Source organism: Acinonyx jubatus, chromosome E3, assembly GCF_027475565.1.
Source record: "Acinonyx jubatus isolate Ajub_Pintada_27869175 chromosome E3, VMU_Ajub_asm_v1.0, whole genome shotgun sequence".
Lineage (NCBI taxonomy): Eukaryota > Metazoa > Chordata > Mammalia > Carnivora > Felidae > Acinonyx > Acinonyx jubatus.
In genome coordinates, this window is record NC_069398.1 from 34471180 (window position 1) to 34493688 (window position 22509).

General features: G+C 56.6%; 1 protein-coding gene across 1 annotated transcript; it reads right to left on the minus strand.

Annotated features, from left to right (window-relative positions):
- Nucleotides 1-7: 7 nt before the first annotated feature.
- Nucleotides 8-22186, minus strand: EIF3B (eukaryotic translation initiation factor 3 subunit B). The gene is made up of 19 exons (XM_027042372.2): nt 21703-22186; nt 17539-17731; nt 15498-15617; nt 15183-15240; nt 14905-15033; nt 14480-14637; nt 11755-11886; nt 11604-11670; nt 11174-11220; nt 9997-10207; nt 8663-8735; nt 7673-7795; nt 6155-6233; nt 5318-5456; nt 3458-3583; nt 2659-2736; nt 2260-2368; nt 1875-1991; nt 8-1263 (listed from the first exon to the last, which is right to left on the minus strand). Exons 1-18 carry the CDS (start codon nt 22115-22117, stop codon nt 1888-1890), a joined length of 2361 nt encoding a protein of 786 aa, XP_026898173.2. The 5' UTR covers nt 22118-22186; the 3' UTR covers nt 8-1263; nt 1875-1887.
- Between the last annotated feature and the right edge of the window lie 323 nt (nt 22187-22509).

Consider the following 22509-nt stretch of genomic DNA (forward strand, 5'->3'; position numbering starts at 1 on the left):
AACCAGGTGTTTCAGAAATTCTTTTATTAACAAATCACATAAAACAATTACAACTACCGAGTCGGAAACAGTCGAAAGTAAATTTTTTGAAAGCTGTTAAAAATCTGTGAACATGATCAAAACATGAGCCTTTTCCTTCTTACCGTCATCAAATTAAAAAGCCAGGTCTCGGCACGCTGAGGCTTAAAGGGTGTGAGAGCCAGTAAGAAACACTGGACACCGCGTGCGGACGGGCGGGACCGGGAACGGGGAGAGCGCCCAGTGCCCCCTCGCAGCCGGGGGCGTGGGGTTGGCGGCGGGCGGCCCCAGCCCCCGAGCTGCTTCTGCCCCACGGACAACAGCTTCTCCTCCAAGCCCAATGTGTCAAGTTCATGGGCACCACGGCCGTGAAAGTGCCGCGAGCCTGTTCTGTGCGTTTTGACCCAGGCTCTCGGCTCCCAGAGACACAAAGAGGAGGCGCGGTGGAGTCTGACAAGGCACCAATGGGTAGTGGACGTTGCAAATCAACAGGGGCTGAAATTACGTGGATTTGCTCACTCCCTTCTCAGGAGAGAAATCAAGTTATAGTCAAAGACGACCACGTGACGGCGGCTAAAGTGACAACTCTCACGAACAACTTAATTTGTAGGACTCCAAGGAAGTCTAGAAAGGTCTTCCTCACCAGGTCAGACAAGTGTGGAAAACAAAAAAAATGCTGCAAGAACGGTTTTTCTGCACCGATCAGACCAATGCTTTAGTTTGCAGAGCTCAGCTGAGAAAACACAACCAAATCGGGAGGTGGGAGGGCCACCACCACAGGGGGAGGGGGCACAGGAACCAAGTTTGGGGCCGGTGTCTACGTTAAAGAGAGGAGAAAGACAGCTTTTTCATACAGGTTTGTTTTTATTTCCACGCTCAGCCTGTTGAGAACCTAGCACAACCTGAATGGCGCGGCTCCCGTTTCCACGACACAGCCACGCTGGCCCCCCGCCGCGGGACAGGACGAGTTCTCGGAGGGGGACGGCCGGGCGCGCCCCTGCCGCGCACGAGTCTGAGTAACTAACACTGGTGGCATGACTTTAAAAACCCCAAACGAGAGAAAAGGAAAGCGGTGCCTTGAAACCTGCCCCGTGGTGGGGACCGGGGGCTGAAGGCACAGCGACGCGTGGGCATGGGAGAATCCGGGCGCACAGTGTGGAGCGAGACAAAGCACAGGTAAAACGCAGGCATCGTGCGCACTTTCTGCAGAAGGACGACCTCATTCCAGCACGAGCCCCGGGGACGCTGCAAGAAGGATCAGGTGTTTACTCTCTGCCCTGCGCCGCGATGACGAGACGGACATTAGCAAGGGCTTCTGCGGAAGGCGCGCCCCGACAGCAGGCACGGGCCGTACGATCTCAGAAGGCGGAAGGGACCCGAGGCTCTCCCGCCTGATGCCAGAGAGGAGCATGAGCAGGAGCCCCGGGGGGAGAGAGCCCCGTCCGCTGGCCGCCCCGCACACAACGCTGCCCTCGCTCGCCTGCCGAGGAAGCCCGCGTGTGCTCCGGAGGCTCCCATCTCAGACCCACAGGCCTGTCTCTGCTGGGCACACCGAGGCCTTTTCCCGGCATGCTGCGGCTGGCCTCCCTCCTCTTCCCCAGCCCCGCCCCTCACCCACGACCAGAGCCCACGTGCGGGGCGCGTTCCCTAAATCCGGGGCTCGAGGCCCTGCCGTGTTCAGAGAAGAGCCCCACCTCGGACAGGCAGCGTGTGCACTTGACCCTTGCAGGTTCTGTGAAAGGGGCCCGCCGACCCTGAGAACGTGAACCTGGTTCTTTTCTCAGCGAAGGGACAGCACAACACAAGAGACGGGCCCGCGTCTGGGTGTGGCTCGTCCCCGTCTGAAGAGGTCTTACCACGCTGCTCAGGTCACTCTGGATTGCCCAGGGGGATGATCTCCTCGGTGACGAAGAACTCGATGGTCTCCTCCTCCCAGTCTTCCACGTTGCTGTCCAGCTCGTCCGTGTCCACGCCTGCGGGGGGGGGGGGGGGGGGGAGGGAGGGAGGGAGTGACGTGGCGTGCAGACAGCCCACTCGGGGAGGGTGGGGACACGTGGGCACATGCCCACGTGCGCCCACTCCAGCCTCCTCCACACAGGACTGTGCATGTGAACCTGTGGCCGTAGCAAACTGGGTTCTTTGACAAAAACACCTGACGCTTAACTGGAAAGCCCACACAAGAGGGAGAAAAATGTTTCAACAGTCCTGTCCTAACAAAACACGTCTCCAGCTAACGGTTACCTCCTCGCAACTCCAAACGTTCATTTTTCTGCTCCATGTAGAGCTCCTGGGCCATTTTCCGGTATTTTCGGAAATCTTCCATCATGGTGCGTCTTCTCTCCACTAGTTCCTGTGCGCGGAAGTGGGAAAGTCACGGGGCTGACGGCCCCCTCGCCACAACGAGGACTGAGGTCGGCAGTCACCACCACCAACCAACCCCCACCCCACCCCAGGACAAGAACGGAGGGCGCGCCCTCCTCCTTCCCCTCACACACACCTGGAAGGCCAGTCTGTGCACGTGGGCAGCGGACAAGCACCCCCCTATCCCCCCTCCTCCCGGGGCCTGACACTGTCCCTTCCATGTCAGAGAGGGACCGTGGTCGCCTGTGGCACTTCCCACAGTCCTAGGACCAAGCTAACCTTTGAGGCTTTGGATTGGCTCAGACGATCCTTCTGTTCAAAGATCTTGGAGTATTTCTTCAGATCCTTTTTAATTTGCTGAGACAAAAACAAACACAAGCCAGTCAGGATTTAAACATTCGAGGGGCACCTGGGTGGCTCAGTCGGTTAAGCGTCTGACTTCGGCTCAGGTCATGAGCTCACAGTTTGTGAGCTCGAGCCCCACGTCGGGCTCTGTGCTGGCAGCTTGGAGCCTGGAACCTGCTTCGGATTCTTTGTCTCCCTCTCTCTCTGCCCTCCCCCTCTCACGCTCTTCCTTTCTCTCTTCCAAAAATAAACATTACAAAAATTTTTTAAAAAAATCTCTAAGAATCACACACACCATCTTCAAAGTGAATAACGGGCAACGGCATCCTCATGCATCACTAGCACACGGCCGCCCGCGAGCATGCAAACCCGTCTGCAGGGTTCACAGTGGCGAGGCCCTACCTCTCGTGTGGTCCACTCTCCCCCAGCTTTGCCCCGTTTCTCTGTGACTGCTCAGGGCCCCCCTCAATCCTGCCAACACGGTTCACCAGCCCCCAGCACCTGCTCATCCCCTCCAGCTCACGCCAACGTCCACAGAGGGCACGGATGCGGCAGGAACGGCCCGAAAACCCACATTCACAACACTGAAACTATTCCCACTGGCTTCCCAGTGTTCCCACCGCTCTTCCAAAGGCACCCAAAAACGTCATGCTCCCATTCCCCACTCGTTACCACCCCAGCAGCAGTGATGGAAAAGAGGCTTCCACGTTTCCTTGACCCCGGGGCCCCAGACCTTGATCTGGTCCTGGCCCAGGAGCGTGGGGGGCCGAGGTCTCCACAGCAGCTGGCAGAAACGGTCCTTGTTGTTCTTCTGCAGAAGACGTCCTTGGAAAGTCCACAGCCAGTAAGCGTTGTCCACCTGCATGGGGGCAGAGGGCAAAGCGCTGCTCGCCACCCCGTCACAGCGAGACACGGGGGCCCCTCACAGGGCCACCCAAGTCAAGCGCTCCTCCGACGGCTGTTTAAGAGCCAACGACCGACGGTGTGGTATGTGGGAGACAGCAGTGAATCAAAGATCTCTGCTTCTCGGGAGCTCACGCAGCAGGGGAACACTGTCAACAAACACGACAGAAAGCTACCCGCGTCCCAGAGCACAGTGCAGAGTACCTACGAAGGGCGTCACGGGGCATTGACTCCGTTACTGATCCGCAATGGAGAACTCATATCAGAACATACACTGACAAAGTCACTAAACACGCTGTTCGGCTCGGCTGACATCTTTTCTGCGGCACCACCTTCCGGATGAAGGAAGCGGGACCTGAAGCTACATGCTGGCGTGAGCTGGTCCCAGACCAGCACTTTGGGAGCGCGTCGGGATCTGACGGAGGGGCCTATGGCCTAAAAGATTTTAACGAGGCCCAAGGTGGGCCTCACGGAGATGGCGCTCAAATTTAGACACACGGCACGATCACCACGAAGCGAGTACAGAGCTTGTCCTTAAGACATCATGGTGACGTTTGCTGAGTCTGGGCTCCCAGAACGTTATTCTTTTGTTAAACGGAATCTCCCGAATACGACCTCCTAGGCCACGGACTCGCAGGAGCTGGTTCAACTCTCAGAACCTCCGTTGATAAAAAACAGTAACTAAACAGAGCAGACACTCGGCAGAGGCCCCCACCCCCTGCAGCTCAGGAGCACTGAGCCCGGAGCACTGCCACGGACACTCCGGCATGCAGACACCACGCGGAACGTGCACCACACACAGGCTCGCACACCCACGGAGCACGGCGTTTCTCCAGTCCTTCAGGCTACCGACGTTCGAGACTAAGAAACGGGCTCCCTCACACGTGCTTTCGTGTCCTCTCGGGGAGTCCCAGACCCCAGACCCTAGCCTCAGCAGCCTTCTCCCCGGTAGCTCCTGCTCAGACGGCAAACCGGGAAGGCACAAGGACCACACGTCAGGGAACAGGCCCCTGCCCACACAACGCTCGACTCTCGGGAGAGGAAATGAACTCCCGACCAGCCCCCGAGATGGATTTGAGCCCGTGAGCACACTGTGAAGACAGTGCAGGGCGGGACGGTGCTGCCCATGGAGGAGGCCCGCTCCAGGCAGGGAGGAGCAAATGAGCCGCCTGGGAGGAGCCAGCCCAGTGCGTGCACGCTCCCAGGGGAGCGGGGGAGCAGGCAGAGGCCGCCACACCGAGGGCCCGGTGGGCTGGGCAGACAGGGCTTCTCTGAACCACAAGCTTCTTGAGCGTGGAAAAATCGTGCTGGGAAACTGTGTGCGCAGTACGGCACGTCCTCCCTCCACCTCCAAGCCACAGGCCAGCGTGGCTCTGAACTGCGGGGCAAACCACCCAACCCGATTCCCACTGGGAGAAGCTCCCCGGCTACTGCGCCAGAGGAAGGCGGCATTGGCTCAGGCCACAGCAAGTCTAAGACATCCGACTTGGGGAAGAAATCCAGGAACGCTGGCCGACTCACGCACGGCAAGGCCGGCCGCTCGGGTGCTCTGCTGGCGAGGGTTTTGGGGCAGTGGCAGCCGGACAGGGCCCCAAAGAGCAACTGAAGAAATCACCGCAGGGCGACCCCGAGGAGACCCGGGAGGGGCGGAGGGTCTCACGCTGCGCGCGGGCTACCCGGGGCCCCGTACCTTATGGCTCCACCAAGACACAGAGGTGACCACGTAGCGCCCGGTAGGGTCCCACTCCACATCGGATGCCATGTAGTGCTCCGCGATGTTCATGACCGTACAATCCGAAGTGTCAACGAAGGCCAAGGCGCCGTTCATACTGGGGAGACAGAGCACACGGTCAGTCCACACAGGCCGTCGTGGCGCCTCGCTCCTTGCAGACTCCAGGGCAGGACACAGAAGAGCCCCGGGCATCCCCTACCGCTGCCTGGCTGCTGAGGAGAACTAATCCAGGAGCCACGGCCCAAGGGTGTCGTGAACAAAGACAGGGGAAGTGCACACGGCACCTCGTACGCCTGCCAGGACCGCTTTCAGAGAAGACAGAGGCCAAAGCCCCCAAAACACCTCCAATGAAGTCAGAACACTGAACAACCGGAGCCTATTCTGCTCATGCGCTCCCACGGCTGCCGGACGGCCAAGGACGGGGGCCGGGGGGACGCCACCCGCCCCTCGGTCACCCTGGACGGAGGCAGGCTCCGAGCTCACACAGCCCTCCCGCCAGAGGAGGGGGTTTACACCAGGCTCGCTGCCCTGCCACCAAGACGGCTCACCTAACCGCGAGGAAATGACAACACTCGCACATCCTCCAGGCGCACCCGGAACACACTCGCAGGGGACGGTTCTGCCCGACCTGGGGTCCACCCGAGTCTGAGCAAGACGGGATGGTCCTTCCGTGCAGGACACGCGCCCCATCACGCTAAAGGGACCACTGTGGTGGTTCCGAACCCGGAGCTTGACCCGTCGGGCCCACAAGCATGGCTCAGGACACGCAGAAGGCAGCAGACAGTAGGAACCCACCTCCTTAGGCCAGCCAACACGACAAACTGTCCCTGGGGGCTCCAGAAGATGGTATTTGCCTGCTGCTTATCAAACATTTCTGAAAGCAAAGAGAGCAGCTGTTAGAATTCTGTGAAAGGGCGGGCGATGGGTTCACGCGGCCTCAGTAGGCGGACATCCACATGTGCTCCCCACACCTGGTTCCTCCCGGAGAAAACATTTTGGAAAACCCATCGTCTGGGTACTTTTTTAAGTTATGACCTACAGTTCAAACACAAAGAGAAAAAGGAGATACCTTGAAGCTATTGATACGATTTGTAGTAACATCTCATGTTCGGAGAGACCTACTTCCCAGTGAAACTGCACAGAGGACTCACCGTAAAAACTGTCATGGGGTCACGGGGTCTCCACACGAGGGCAAGAAACCCACACCCCCACCAGACGTGGAGAGACGCATATCACCCAAGAAAGCCCAAGACCCACCCTTCAGGGACTCCAACACCTTCTGAACTCTGCAGTCACAAGTCGTTTGAAGGCTGCTACTTTGCCCAACACCCTGAGGCTCACATCCCACGAGGGGCCGGCAGAGCCCCTGGAGAGCAGACCGTTAAGGCTCAGGCTGCACGCTAGGGCCTCTTCCCTGGAGGACGCAAAGTGAACCCCCTGGGGCCTGGTCTTGGCCTGCAGGGGATCCAAGGACGGGGGGCCCAGCGGGGACAGGGAGACGTGAGGAGGGCGACACCATCCAACGGACAGGATTCTCAGACCAAACAAAGGAGGAACAGAAACTGTAAGCTGCCCTTTAACAACCACGCGTGTTAACAGAACACACACGATTGTCCCAGCACGGACATGCGACCTTCCAAGGTGGGTAACAGGGCGCTCAGGGATGGAAGGCACTTGGACGCTGGCCATTTGCAAACCTACTTCCTAACGAGACCGCGCAGATCTGGGAGCCCATAACGACTCCTACTTCCTCGTCTGTGGCAGGGAATTAATGACGCGGTCAGCTTTGCGGCTGCCACCGACCCACCCCAGAACGGTTCTACCACTAACACCACTGAGCTCAGGAGGTAAAAGCTGAGTTCTCCGGAGTTCTCTCAAGACAAGCTCCGCACCTGAACCATCAGATACCGAACCAACCCGCTGTCTTTCCTGCGAGGAAGCTGTGCACGAGGGGCCCTGCTGAGAGAGGCCAGGACCCTGCTTGCCTCGCACACAGGCAGAGCAGAGCATGGTGGGGAGGCGGGGCCCCCAGCCCAGAGACACCAGCTGTGGCTACAAGAGGGAGACCACCTCCACTCAGAAGCCCTCTTGTGAAGGGCCAGGGCTGGGAGACAGGGCAGGGGCTCCCTCCCAGAGGCCAGGTCTTTGTGGGCTGGAAGCATGTGAGGCCTGAGCCGCAGGGACCCTCTCGGCTGTGGGGCGGCCTAAGCAGCGGTTCCCAGCCAGCCGAACACGCATGTGGAGCGAGGACGGGGCTCTGTCCCCAGTGCATATCCGTCTGTCCGTCCGTCTGCCAAGGGGGAGGCTACTCACTGATAAGTTCAATCTTCCCATTGTTCTTCACGTGGTAGAAAGAAACGGATATCCGAGGAGCCTCCCCGTGCAGCACTGCGAACTTGCTCCCGTTGGGTTCCCAGGCAAAAGCTATGATGGTTTCTAGAGTCAGGAGAAAGAATAAGCCCCTCAGGTCACGTAACAAAGCAACGTTCCCGATCAGGCAACATTCCTGCACAGTCTTTGCTGTTCAACCAGAGAAACACCCCAAATCCTTAAACTCACTAAAAGGACCACCCACCAGGCCTAAGGACGAGCGTGCGAGCGACTCATGGGAGACTCTGGCCACGTGGGACCGCCACCTCCGTAGATGCCCACCACAGCGGGGCCTGGGCCCGACGCCCAGCACAACCCGTGGACAACTTGCTGGAGCGCTCACGGGGGGGAAGGGGGACTCCACAGCCCCCCAAGGGCTAACAAGGCAGGGTGGTGAGCCTGTACCCACGTTCTCATTCTGTGCTCCCCGCCCCCTTTCTCCTCCTCTCCGCAGCAAAACAGAGGACAAAAGCAGAACACCACACACGACCAACGACACAGGCTACGTTTCCCATCTAGAGGCAGAAACGGGGGATCTGAGCGGCTTTCACAGGCCCAGAAAAGAGCCCTAGTCAGCCAACAACTTGCGGCTGCCAGCGGATGACCCTCCTGCTGCTGGGCGCTCAGAGTGTCATGAAAACCCATTCCCGGCACAGCCTCTCAGCGGGAAACCGGTCGGGGTGGATGTGCAGAGCGACCGGGACATACTCTCATGGCAGCCAGAAGTGGGGACTGAGGCCAGAAAGGGCCAAAGGAACCCTGAACGGGCAGGCTCGCAGGCCGACAGCACGTACCAATCAGGGTTGCGAGTACCCTGCTCAGGTAGGGAGCCTGGGGAGCGCTGAGGCCGAGCGGGGGCTGCACGCAAGGGCCAAGGCCGAGCGGGGGCTGCACGCGAGGGCCACTCGCTCACAAAGGAACAACGGAACTTGCCTTTCATTTCCACCACGTCGACAGGCACCTGTTTTTCCCTCATTCGGAAAATTTCAAAATTCGTGACAACGCCCTGTTCAGGAGAAAAAAGGGATGAACTCACAGCAACTGAAAACTTGAGAAACGCTTAAGTCAAGAACAAGTCAACCTGGCGACCAACGAAATGTACACAGCTGGGACACACAGACACGTCAAGTGACTAAAAGTGCAGCCGTCACGACAGCACCGATGGAAGTGCACGGGCGCGGTCCCTCCAGGGGACAGCGGACTCCCTCTCTGGCCCACGTTCTGGTTTGGAGAGCTGCCCCAGGGTCACGCCCCTGCAAGGAGAGGGCCTGCATGCACAAGGTCATGCCCCTGCACAGAAAGGGCTCTGCACGGGCAGTAGCCTGTCTGCAGAACTCCCACAGTGCCGATACCCACCGACGGGGCAGGAATGAACTATCTGGAAACAGCGCAATGCCCTGCAGCGTCCCGCTGAGGCACTCCCGCACAGAGACCCGGGTGGTGATTCCCAACAGCCAAGATGGAAACAAGTGCCCACCACAGATGAATGCACATAAGGGCAGCCGTGTCCCTTGGCCCTGAGCAGGCGGGAGGCACCGACACCTGCCACGACCCAGATAAACCTGGACGTGCTCAGTGAGGGCCGCCAGCCACGAAGGCCACATGCTGCAGGACTTCTTTCCCAGCAAGCGTCCCGGGCTGGCGGATCCAGACGGAGAGAAGGCAGAGCGGCGGGTACAGGAGCGCGCCAGAGAGGGCAGTGGTGCCGATGGGTGCGGAGTTCCTTGCCTTTGTGGGTAATAGAAATGCTCTCGAGTTCCAACCGTGGCGACGGCCACATGAGTCAGTGAATGTACCAAAAAGCCACTAACTGTGCGTTTCGAGGGCGAGCGCTACAGTGCAGGGACTCAGTCTCCAGGCTGTTTCGTAAAGAGGAGCAGAAACGCTCCCGTCGGGACGAAGAACTCACAAATGACGCAAATAAAACCAATCGGGGAGCAGAAAAGCGCCCAGCACGCTCCTCTTTGTGCTTGAGAAAGAAACGGAGAGGACACACTGGCTTCCCGTCTCCTGAGAAGGCAGACCGGTGCCCGGAGACAACACTGCATCCCCGTGACCTGTAAACTGTGCCCACAGGTCTCCTGCACCTCAGTGGCAAGGCAACAAGAGCTCTAGCGAGGACACGCCCGCTAACCACTGCCTCTAACTGGCGGGTCTGAGAGTGACCCACGGGCTCGGACAGAGACCGCGTCAGCAGCTTCAGCGGGGCGGGGGGAGGGCCGGCTTGGAGCTGCAAGGCACGGCCTCTGCTCGGGGCGTCCACTCACCTGGGTACCTTTCGGGGTCCTGTCCACTTTAACGCACAAGTAATCTCCGTTTTTTTGCCAATGTAGCTTGCAATCCACCACATTGAAGAGATTCCTGACCCTGATCTCCTGTCTGGTAGGAAGCTGCATCAAGGTCACCCTGGCCGGGATGTCTTTGTCTTCAGGCACCCAAAAAGCTATGATGTTCCCCCCGGGAGACCAAGAGAAGTCTCTGCAGAACGAAGAAAGCCGGTGTTGCCCAAGGACCGGCAGGCGGCCGACAGGAGGGAAGCGCGGCGGACACAGGCTCACCCTCCAGGGCGGCAGCCCGCCCTCCCCGAGAGCTGGTCCCCTGCCACCCGGAGTGTCACTGCACTCGCTGTGCCAGCAGGGAGAGACGCTGGTGAGGCTCCCGGCCGCCACGTGGCAGACGCCCCTGAGCCCCGACCTGGCCCTCGGCTACCACAGCTCGCGGCTGCAGGGCGAGGGGGGAGCTGCGGCCTCCGGACCCCGAGTGACACCCGAGACTCACTACGGGGCTGAAGGGAAACCCACCCAGAGGGCGCGGGATGACCCCAAAGCGAGAGCACGATGCCCCCCGCCGCGCAGGCACCTCCAGGCCAGGCGCCCACAGGATTCGCCAGCTCAGACCCACAGAGTCTACCATTACTGTTTGTTTGCGTAGAATCGATTCCCGGTTTAGTTTTTATCATGAGCCACAGCTGTGCCCGAGAGCGTTCACGTCCCCACACCACAGGTGCTCCTCCGCACACGGGCCGCCCCCAGAACGCGCGCGTGCACACGCACACACACGTGCCTCTTGGGCAGCTCGCCGAAGGCCATCGAACCGCTGCATGGACCACAGAGCGCACGGAAACCCTTTCCAGCCCCCTCCAGCCCGTCTCCCTCAAAGACTGCAGCCCGAGGCTCCAGCTCCAAGGCAGGGACCGGACGCCTGGCTAGAGCCAAGCCTGTGCCGCCCACCCCCCCCCCCCCCCCGCGACAAGGGTCTCCAGGCATAAGGAGGGAGAGTGGCCGCGAGGCCCGCACCAACAAGCAGGCCCGTGGGTGATAGCCAAGAGCCTGCCGTGCCCCCTCGTCTCCAGACCAAGTCCACGCTGCCTCCTCCCGCTGCGTGAGCGCGCGGGGCCAAAGGGGGGAGCTGGCTAAGCCCCACCTGGTGAGCATGGTCACTTACTTTATACCAGAGATCTTCAAACTCTTCTTGTCCAAAAGACCCATAGACTGTGGAAAAATGAGGGTCACAACGGAGTCAAATCACACTGTGGTCTCCGTGACACAAGCAAATTTTCAGAGAAAGCAAACGAGGTTCTGGAATGAGCCTGGCATAAACCCGGCGGGGGGGGGCACATAACAAACCGATCCACCGACAGCAGCGAGGCACCCATCTCCGAGGCCCCTTCTGTTTACTCCCGTCCCAGACTCCTGGCAGCAGCACCAGCAGGGAGACCCCCAGGGACAGGACGGGAAAGGCGCCCCCAGCTCCCCCCCGATTCTGCATAAGGACAGCTGCTCTCTCCGTCCCCCCAACCCGTGACACAGGGAAGCAGGCGCCCCCAGCAGCTCCCGACGGAGCAGGCCACCGCTGAGGAACCTATGCTACTTACAGGAGTTTCATAGATGCTAAGCGTGTCGAGTGTCATTCTGGCAAAGAATTTACCATCGTGGCTCCACCTAAAAAGAAGGACAGAAGTACCGGGCTCTGTCAGGAGAAATGGCCACGACGAGGTGGCTGCTGACTACCCCTCATTTACTCACTTAAAAATGGGCCAATGGGCTGAGCTTTCACAGTGGAAGCCCCTCTTCTTCTGCCCGGTCAGGATGTCCCAGATGATGATGGCTTGAGGATCGTCCTGAGTGTCCATCAGGGGGCTAAAAGTCACCAGGTACCTGTAACAGAGCAGACACGGTTTAGAACCCCCGCCACCGTCCCACCATTCGCCCTGGAGCGCCAGGCTGTGGGCGGATGAGGTGAGCATCTGCACCCAACGGGCCTCCGCTCCAGGCAGCTCGAGGCATGGTGAGACTTCCAGACGATGCAGTCGGGGCTCCTGCCACCAGTACTCGCTCCAAACCCCGGAGCTGACCCCCTCCGGGGCACAAGGCACACAGTCCCTCCTGGACCAGGCCACGTGTTTCCCCACAGAATCAGGACAAGAAAAGACGCAGCAGATCCCAGACCGAAGCCCGCGTGCGTGCTCCGGGAGGGGCGGGGTGCCGTTCCCCGTGCTCCTTGTCGAGGTCTGTCTGGGACGAGGAGGGGACCTCAACAGCCAGCCACGTGTTTCAAAAGCAAGCACACTTCTAACACCACTTCTGCGCCTGGGGCTTCTCACTCACCCAACAGTGGGCTCGTCTACACCCAGGGCACCGCCTCACCCTGCTTACACACAGTGCAAGTATCTAAATAGACTGCTCCCTCACAGGACCCAGGAAAGGCAGAAACACTCGACGAGGAATGACAGCAAGAGGCCCCGCCCAGGAGAGCCTCCTGGCGCTCAAGACGCTGACGCCAGGCTGCAGTCACTCCCTACGAGCCATGAGGTTCCCTCTACAGACTCACTCCACACACCTACAAGGCGGTGTGACCGTCACGCTGAACTACGGAAGCTGAACTGAACTGCGGAGTGAACTACGGAGCACTGAAGTGAAAAACACCCCGGAGGGCTGAAGCGTGCACTCGCCGACTCCCGTGAGCGTCTCACGTGTCACGCGCTTTGCGGAGCACCAGAGATACAGCGATGAGTAAGGGACGGTCCAGGTCCCGTCCCCGAGCAGACAGACAGGTGTGGCTACACACATAAACCACAAGCGGATACGGGAAGTCTAGAAGGCAGGTGGAACCCATCGCCGGCCGGACCGGGGCGGCTCCTCCGCGTCCACGCCATGCGGCGCGCGACCAGGGGTCCCCGCGTGCACCACTGCCACAATACAACGTCAAGTGTTATGTACCAAACAGATGCAAAGCGGTTGTGAATCTTCAGTCCTCCAAGAACACGCTCAGTAAACCTTATCTTACCAGATGTAAGAAACATCACGTAGAAACTTCCGTTTACAGGAAACACCAAGGTGGAGGGGACCGGTGACGGGACAGCTCAAGCCAGTCATGAGACACATCCACCCGGCCCCATCTTCCTCAGGGGCCACCATCAAAGGACAGCACAGGGAGGGCGTGAGGGCAGTGTAACGGGCCGGGGCGGCAGGAGGGCTGAACACACAGGCCCTGCCCCTGGTTTGAACAACAAGCTGCAAACGACAGCGATGGGGGAGACCAAGGGGGAAACCGCAGTACGCAGGGCAGCAGCAGCAGTTAGGGAAACGTCGGCGCTGCAGGTGGGAGAGAAGAGCCACGATCACCAGGGAAGGACACCTTTACCTGGACTGACACGCTTCCGTAAAAACACCAGCATTTCTTCAAAATGCTCAAGATCTCTTTTTTGTTTTTCAAACATTTTATTTTGAGAAAGAGGAAGAGAGAAAGAGAGAGCGCACGCGCACGAGTCAGTGGGAAAGAGGCAGAGAGAGGTGGAGAGAGACAATCTCAAGCAGGCTCCATGCTGTCAGCGCAGGGCCCGCTGCAGGGCTCAAACTCAGGAACTGTGAGATCGGGACCTGAGCTGAAATCCAGAGTCGGACGCTCAAACGACTGAGCCACCCAGGTGCCCAATAGCGAAAATAAATTTGAAACAGGTACAGCAAAGTCATAAATCGTTAAAGCTAGAGAATTAGCACAGGGATGCTACCGAAGTATTCACGTTAGTTTTCCAGGTGTGAGGAAAATCTTCTACCAAAAAAACTCAGAAAGCAAACCAGGTAACACAGAGCCATGTCTCAGGAGCCCTGGGACACCAGGAACCGTCGTGAATCCACAATGCACTCAGACCATGCGGTAAGAAGAGGGGACACCACAGGTAAGGCCCGGGGACAGCCCCGAGCAGGGGCACAAGGCAGGAGAGCGGGGGGCATTCTGGGCAGCAAAGCCCTGGACGGACATGAAGGCCAGGCTGCGGGAGCGGAGCCCGTGAAGCTGCCGGCGCCCCACCTGGTCCCGCAGCCCTTTGCCATCTCCCACATGAGGAAACACCGTTCATAAGAAAATTCCAGGCACGGTACCCAGCCTTTAGGGCTAGATCCTAAACAGAAGGGACTCAAGTTTTACAAAGAACATTACTGGAAGAAATCGGAACACAGCAGGACTTCACTGAAAGCAGCAGATCAACACTACATTTCCAGAAGGTTGCAGCGCCACTGGGGACACTCAGCTAAGAGAATTGCCTAGCCCTAGAAAGGGACACATCAACTCACTCCCAGTGGCTCTGGAGAAAGTCAGGTGTGTCCGTGTGCACAAATGACACAGCGGACACCAGCAAACGCCTCCCAGGAAGTTCCCTGCTGCAACACTTCCGCCAAGTGTGGAATTGCTGCAAAGTACGTTTTACGGTAACCTGCAGCGGCCGGCACAAAGCGAGGGCGCATCGCTTACCTCTCACAAGGCGAGAAGTCAATGAGCTGAACCCCCTGGTGGCTGAATCTCTGGATCTGTTTGAACTTCTCTCCCCCCCAGAGAGCTATGCCTCGCTGGTGGAACGTGGCCAGGTAGGTGCCCTTGGGGGACCAGCGCACGTAGGTCTCTGTCCATCTCTGTGGGAAAAGTCAGAGCCCGTGTTAACACCAGCGCGGAGAGCCGGCACAGAGCCTCCCGCTGCCACGAGGATTTACTCCTCGGACTCTTCACTGAAAAACACGAGACGCCTGCTCACGTCTCGGGGCTTATTCCAAAATCACAAGAGCAGAGGATGTCGTGGCGAGGGGTGATCTCGGAGAAGAGGACGTCCACCCGCTCTGGCCCCCAGCTCCCCGCTAAGGAAACACAGAGGGAGGCCCCGCGGGGTGGCCACACTTACTTACCGCTCTCTCCTCAATGGAGACAGGGTCCTTCACGTCGTTCCAGAAGATAGAAGTACGGTCCCCACTCTCAAAGATGACACTGTACTGGTCTCTGCACTCTGCCTCCTCGAGCCAGTAACGCAAGTTTCCCTAGAGAAGGAACCCAAGGCAAGGGACAGAACACGTCTCATCGACCGTGATCGGAGCCGGCCCCCAACTAGTGCTCCCGGAGGTGGGACCGACTCGGCCGGGAAGCCACCCCTGCTCTTCCCAATCGCGGGCGGAGTGCACCCAAGTACCAAGTCTTTGAAGGGCTGTTTCTCTGGAATATCCCATTCGTCGCTGATCGTCATATACCTGCAACAGAGGAGCTGCCCTTTAGGAACACATGGCACAACTACAAGGGGGGAGGGAACACGGTGGCGACTCCGTGGGCGGCTCTCAGCAGCAGGCGGTGTGTGCCCCTGCCCCCCACCGCGTGATAGTGGGCGAGGGGTGCTACCGGCCAGGAACATCAGGGGTCGGGACGTGCCCGGAGAACGGAGCTCCCCGAAAGGCTGATGGCACCACCCCAGACCCGCTGAGCCACTCACGCCTATGGAGCCAGGACTTACTTGTCAAAGTCAGTGAAGAGATTGACCCTGAATGTGTGCTGCTTGTCCAGCTTGTAGCCGTCTGCATTTTTCACGGCGTCCAAGGCATGGGCAGGGGAGGCGTATTCCAGGAACGTATACCTGAATCAGGACAGAACATCTTGCAGGAGTGCGGCCTGTAAGACCGGGTGGGCCGTGTGCCACTTATGAGCACCCGTCCACCCGACCAGTAAATGCCGTCAAGGCCAATGCCCCGTCTACCGCCACATCCCCGAGGGTCAAGCTGCCGGCGCTGGTTCCTTAAACGCAAACGAAACCCTAATGGGAGATCCAAAGTCTAACGCCACAATCACAAATCAGAAAATGATGAATCAAAACGTTCACTAGCTTGACCGTGGAAAGGGTTTCACAAATGTACACGTGTCAGAACTTATGACGTGACCCACTTTGAGACTATACAAGTCTATTGTATGTCAACTTTCTCAGTAAAGCTAGGGAAAAATCCAAGAACGGGATTAGTCTGATACAGTGTATTAAAAGCAAAATGATAAAGACTTTCAGGGAATGCTTCATTTCAACACCTACAATACAAGCAAGCGGGGGTCACAAAGGTCGTTATTCCACCTAGTTTCTGAGGAAACAGCGTGAGGAGCATTACCCACTTTCTTAAAAAAAACAATTTCTTTAAAACTATCCAAGCTAGGGGTGCCCGGCTGGCTCTGTCGGCTGAGCATCTGACTTCAGCTCGGGTCACGATCTCCGGTTCGTGTGTTCGAGCCCCTTGCCGGGCTCTGTGCTGACAGCTCGGAGCCTGGAGCTGCTTCGGATTCTGTGTCTCCCTCTCTCTTTGCCCCTCCCCTGCTCATGGCCTGTCACTCTCTTTCTCTCTCTCTCAAAAATAAATAAACGTTAAGAAAAATTTTAAAAAAACTACCCAAGATTTAAAAAAATTAAAAAATAAAGTAAAAGTAAAAATAAAACTATCCAAGATAGCTTCAAAACTACCGGAATTAAAAAACACAGTATCTTCACTCTTCACGTTCCTGTCCTGTAAAAGACAATTTGCCTACACTCTCCAAGACCAGTATCATGTGAAATTTTAACAGAGAAGGTCTGACACGAAAGGTTTTCTGACACAGAAAACCTCATATTGAGTTTGAAAAGCAAACTCCAGGACACATACCATATGCTATTGTTTTAAAAAGATGCACTATTTTAAGCAACAGTTGGGGGGAAAAAAAGCTGCTAATTAAGCAGTGGCACAAGGCTTTCACCTAGACTGTTAGAAGTAACCCCATTTCAGAGACGTTACCACGTGAAAGAAAAAAAAAAGTTCATCTTAGAATCAACAGAATACCGCATGTAAAATTGTCCTGAAATCCTGCCAACCTCCTATCTGTCGGGCCCTTCATCCAGGATGGATCACGTCAATTATCGTTCTGATGGCAGAAGACTTAAATCCCGGATTCTTAAACAATTTTTTTTATAAATTTTTAAAAATGTTTTAACTTTGCAGAAAGAGACAGAGCATGAGCAGGGGAGCGGCAGAGACACAGAATCGGAAGCAGGATCCAGGCTCTGAGCTGTCAGCACTGAGCCTGATGTGGGGCTCGAACACACGAATGGCGAGATCATGACCTGAAATGAAGTTGGCCGTTTAACGCACTGAGAGACCCAGGCACCCCTAATGTTTATTTATTTTGAGAGGGAGGGGGAGACACAGAGGAGAGAGAATCCCAAGCAGGCTCTGCACTGTGGGGCTCAAACTCATGAAACCGTAAGATCATGACCCGAGCGGAGATTAAGAGTCAGATGCTTAACCGACTGAGCCACCCAGGTGCCCCGCGAAGCTCCGATTTCTTAAGAATTTAGCAAGCAACCCACAATATCCAAATTCAAGAACCACGCGGATCTCCTTCTCTCTGTGTAGAGACCCCAGCCGAGGGTGGCTGGGGCAGAACCACCAGGTGAGGCGTGCACCTGTGTGTCCACAGCGACTCCCATACCACCCGACGACAGCCACAGGGCATCAGGGACCAAGACCGCGGGGAACATCACTCACCCTTTTGTCTTTCCATCCTCCTCTGGATAAAAATCGTTTGTGATTTTCCCAAACTTGGAAAAGATTTTATGGATGACGTTTTTGAGCTTCTCCAGCCGGTCGGGCCCCACCTGAGGAACATTGTCAACCACGATCACCGAGTCAATCCCATCCGCCTCCTGAGGCCGGTCCTTGAGAATGTCCCCCAGCAGTTCTGTATGGGTGGAAGATTGGACCAATGACTTTTTTCTGATGAAGGCAGAACATTAATATGCTAGTTTACCACACTGAACGACTTCCCTATAAAAAAATGAATCCTCTAAATGGTTCCACTGTGAATGAAAGAAATCCTGGCCCTGGGTTAACTCAAAATTTAAACTTGAAAACATTAGGAAGATGTTAACTCTTCATGTTCCCCCTGTCTGATATGTCCATTCATTTCTGGAAATAAAGCAAGATTTTACTTAAATCAACATTTTAAAGACTTGAAGAATGCAGAATGCTAACCAAAGACGGCCTCTCTCTAGGAAAGTGGGGTAGGAAACACCCGCAGTAGCCTTCCCTGACCCACCCCCAACGCGAACCCACTAGCAGGCACTTTCCCTATGTCCAGTTTAAGACAAAACGAACAACTAGCACCCGGTACTCTCTATGTAAAACAGCCGTGTACGCTAGGAGGCTAGAAAACCCACGGGCTTGTGAGAGCAAACAGCAATGCCTCTTACGACTGAATGTCCCCGACCGCATGAAATACCTCACAGGGCGCTTGGGAGACACCAGCCGTTCAGATCCGTAAATGCTTAGGACTGTGCGTAGCACGCCATAAGCTGTGTGCGTTAACCATTATTTTCTTAACTACACTCAGAAACTGAAAACGTTTCAAGTTCATGTCACCTGCCTTTAAAATTAAGATCACAAAACCCAAACCGTAAGCACTCAAACATGTTAGATTTGCTTCATTTCCCTAAGATGGTCGGCTAGATCACTAGAAAGAGGACAGGTGTAGGAGGACCAGGAAAAAGACGCATTTGAGGAACAGACAGGTGTGGGAGCCATGGGCAAGCAAGCCGGGCAGGAGACAATGCTAGCTGGGCGCTGACCACGGCTGTCCTACCCAAGGCCTGCATCTGGCCTCGACGCCTCTTGACCATGAAGCTCCTGTAGCAATAAAAGGCCTGACCAGCTGCTGGAGGGGAGCATTGAGAGGTCAAACGCAGCATCAGATGACATCTTTGCAACACAAATTCTGCACGAATCCTAAACCCGATTAGTTAGCTGGTCTACAAAGTTACAGTTACAGGCACTGGCTGCACTGGGAGCTAAACCAGATCAAAGCTGCCATCAGAGAGCATGAGATGAAGCTAGAGCGGCAAACCCAGCCCGAAGGAGAGCAGGAGACAGGAGGCAATTTTACACACCCGAGGAGGAGCTGTGGCTTTCCCATGTGTCTCCCTGGGTCCTGGAACCTAATTATTACTCTGTTTTGAACTCTAATCTTAAGAGTCTCAACATGCTGAAAAAGATACATGTCCAAAAATATCCTTTGCTGCATTTCATTCTCAAAACTTAAGACAAATTTTTCTGCATTCTCGTACTGGAAATTTTCGATAATAAAAAAAAAAAAATTCAATTTTTTCAAAAAGGAAAAAAGTCCTTTAGTTTCAAAGCAAGCCCCTGTTATAAACAATCTCTAATTTCAACACTTACACGGGTGATATAAAAAGAACTGCCTCTTATTTCCAAAGAGGCAAAAGTTGAGACCAAGAGAAAACAGACGGAAAGAGGCAAGTCAGTCACAGCAGCGGGAGACACCTTCCCTGGAGAGGCCAGAGTCAGCTCCTTGGGTCGCTGTTAAAGCTCTCACCATACAATTAAATATGGCCTGTTTAGCCTGATCTGAATTTACAAGGTTTACAATAAAAAGCTCAGCTTTTATACAAACTGTGGACTCCTTCCCACAATCTTTACGCGTCTAGCTTACAGGAATGTGCCCATACACGGTAAGGAGTAAACACGGCAACTACACGCTGAAGGGACACCTCTCCTTCACCATCACCAGTGCCCACGCCCACGTCTGGTGACTCTTGCCGTGTGGAGTCCCGATCCGGCTCCAGGAGAAAGAGAGACAGGCAAATCTCAAAACTAAATACCAAACATAAAGATAAATGCTATTTAGCGGGCCCAAAAGAAAACATGTGGAGTCAAAACTGTCACATACTCGTCTGGCCAAGCAGCAACAGCAGCAGCAGCTGCGCGTCTGAAAGGATGCCGCGCTGGCAAAGCCGCTCCTCAGTCAGGAGTCAGGATGGCCCAGCTGGAGCTTCCGGCACCTCCCAGAGGGCTCTTCCAGGAGACCCTGTCCATTTTCACCTTCTGCACCTCATGGACCCCACGGGGCAGCTCTTCTCACTAAGCACAAAACGTCCTTGGACTACTGACCACAACCAGATGGCCTCCAAAAATAAGCTGCTGGTGTGCTCAGTTTTAGTTCCCTAGCACCAGGGGCCTCACAGGCCACTCTGGGGACAGTCTCAGGATCACAAGGGCCCCCAAAGGCCCTCCGGGCAGTCACCTGGCCTGGCTGGCTCGTGCTCACATTAGTCCTGCCACACAACCCAACTCTGGAAATGGTCCACGTGGCAGAAATCCTGCGTGAAATCGACGTGCTCAATGCTTTTTAAGAAATCAACGGTAAACACTCAGGGGCTCGAAATGAGCTTTCGAACCAAAACTTAAACTACAAAATACAACTTGGTGCAATGGAAACAAATGCTAGTCAGGGCAGGAGAGCCTGGCAGGGTCCTGGCAACACTGCCTCCTTGTAAATTGTCAGCAACCTCTCCCACGGCAAGGAGCACATTTCCTCACAGGTAAGGGACTTTCGCTGGGTCAGCAGCCCAAGTGTTCACTGCTGTGGCCTTTCCTCCTGTTCAGGCTAAAAGATCCTTTAAGAGGGGGGCCTGTGTGGCTCAGTCGGTTAAGGGTCTGATGTTGTGCTCAAGTCATGATCTCGCATTTCATGGCTTCAAGCCCTGCGCTGGGCTCTGTGCTGACAGCTCACAGCTCGGAGCCTGGAGCCTGCTTCAAATTCTGTGTCTCCTTCTCTCTCTGCCCCTCCCCCAGTCACACTCTGTCTCTCTCCCAAAAGTAAATAAACATTAAAATGTCCCTTAAGAAATAAAGTATGAGAATAACGACAACAGCAGGTAACTCCTTAACGTTAGGTTTAAGTTAAAAGTAAACGGTGCTGTTGGTTCCCTAAGTCGTCGTCTTCGTTTTACTGGAGGTTCTTTGATTCTGACTCAATCTCCGTGTGATGGGACGCGAGATCTCAGAAACAAAACAAAACAAATTAACATGACAACATCTTATTTTCTTGGCGTGCCCTTAGCTACCTCCTCGCTGTTCTTTCCCATTCTACTATAACGGACAGGAATCCACTGATGTGCTCTGAGCTCGGACAGTTCAAAAGGCTAAAAACAAAACATAAGCAAATAAGATTAGGCACTACAGAAGTCACTTTAGAAGACAAGCTCTCAGGCAGGAAGCAGAAATACCTGCAAATTGAATCAAGATAAGAAGAGTAAAGCTACAATGAATGACACTACACCCTAAAAATACTATGCGCCAACAGGACAAGCGTCTGCCTACAGACTCAGAAAAGAGAGAACCGGACAGGAATCTGGCAAAGTCAGCCTTCCAGTCCTATTAAGACTCTCTGAAGGCAGAAGCGTCTGTGGAGCAGGAGCAGAGGAACCCAGCTCTGTCACAACTTGTTCTAAGGGACAGCATCCCATCAACCCCAAAAAGCGTCCCCATGAGGTCTGGCTCAGGCCTTTGACAGGTGTGGCTCATCACTCAGGGCACCCAGACCTGCAGAGAGGGAAGTGTCACCCAAGATAGTGCGGCACGTGCACTGCCCTGCTTTGCTGGGCCCCAGATGCCATACACGGCCACGGCTCCAGCTTGCCCACTGTCCATCATCACCACCCTCCAAAATCCAGGTTTTAGCGCAAACGAGCGGCTCCCAAGCGGTCTCCGGTCTCCTGGCCCCCAGCCCCGCCCCGCTTTATTCTGGGGAGAGAACACACGTAAGGAGACCCAAACGCTCCTAGAAACCCTTCCCTAGGCGGGGGACTACAAGTGGAACGCGGGGACGACCCACTGCCTCCCGCGCCGCCTTACCTTCCTCGCTCACATCGTCCACGAAGTCCTCGGGGTCGCTGAAGGAAGGCTCGTCCGCGCCGCCGTCCTCCCCGCCCGCCCCCTCGGACCGGGCCTCGGCCGACGCGTTCCCGGCCTGCTCCGCTGGGGCCTCGCCCGAGACCGGGGCCGGCGCAAGGGGCTCCTCAGGAGGCGGCGGGGACGAGCCTGGAGCCGAAGCCTCCCTCTCCTCCCCGTCGGCCGCGGGCTCAGCCGGCACTGCGGGCTGCGGCCCGGTCTCCGCGTCCTCGCCGCCTGCTGCCTCCTGCGCGCCGGGCCCCGCGGGCCGCGACGACTCCTCTCCCGGTGGCGGCGGCTCCGCGGCCGGCTGCTGCTGCCCGGGCTCTGCCCGCTGCTCGGCCGCCTCGGGCGCCGCCACGTTTTCCGCGTCCTGCATGGGCCCGCCGCTGCCGCCTCGCCCGGCCTCGCCGCGCTTCCGACTCTCCCAGGCCGCACTGCGCGGCGCCTGCCGCCGGGCCATGTGCATGCCGTGGGCCGACCCACGGAGCTCGGGGAGGGGGGTGTCCACGCCCTGATAATCGCAGGATGCCCGGAGGAGGTCGGGAGTCGCAAGTGTTTCTACGGGGGACCACGACAGGGCTCCCATGACAAGCATGTGCTTGAGGCGCGGCACCACAGCTGCTGGGCTCAAACCACAAACTCACCGGGAACCCCAGCCCCCCCGCCTGTGGGACAGGATGGTCCCGTCCAACATGGCAGCCACCCCCTTCCTCCTCCCGTCGGGCTCTGCGCTGAAAGACTACACTATCTGTGACGCCGCGGGGAGGC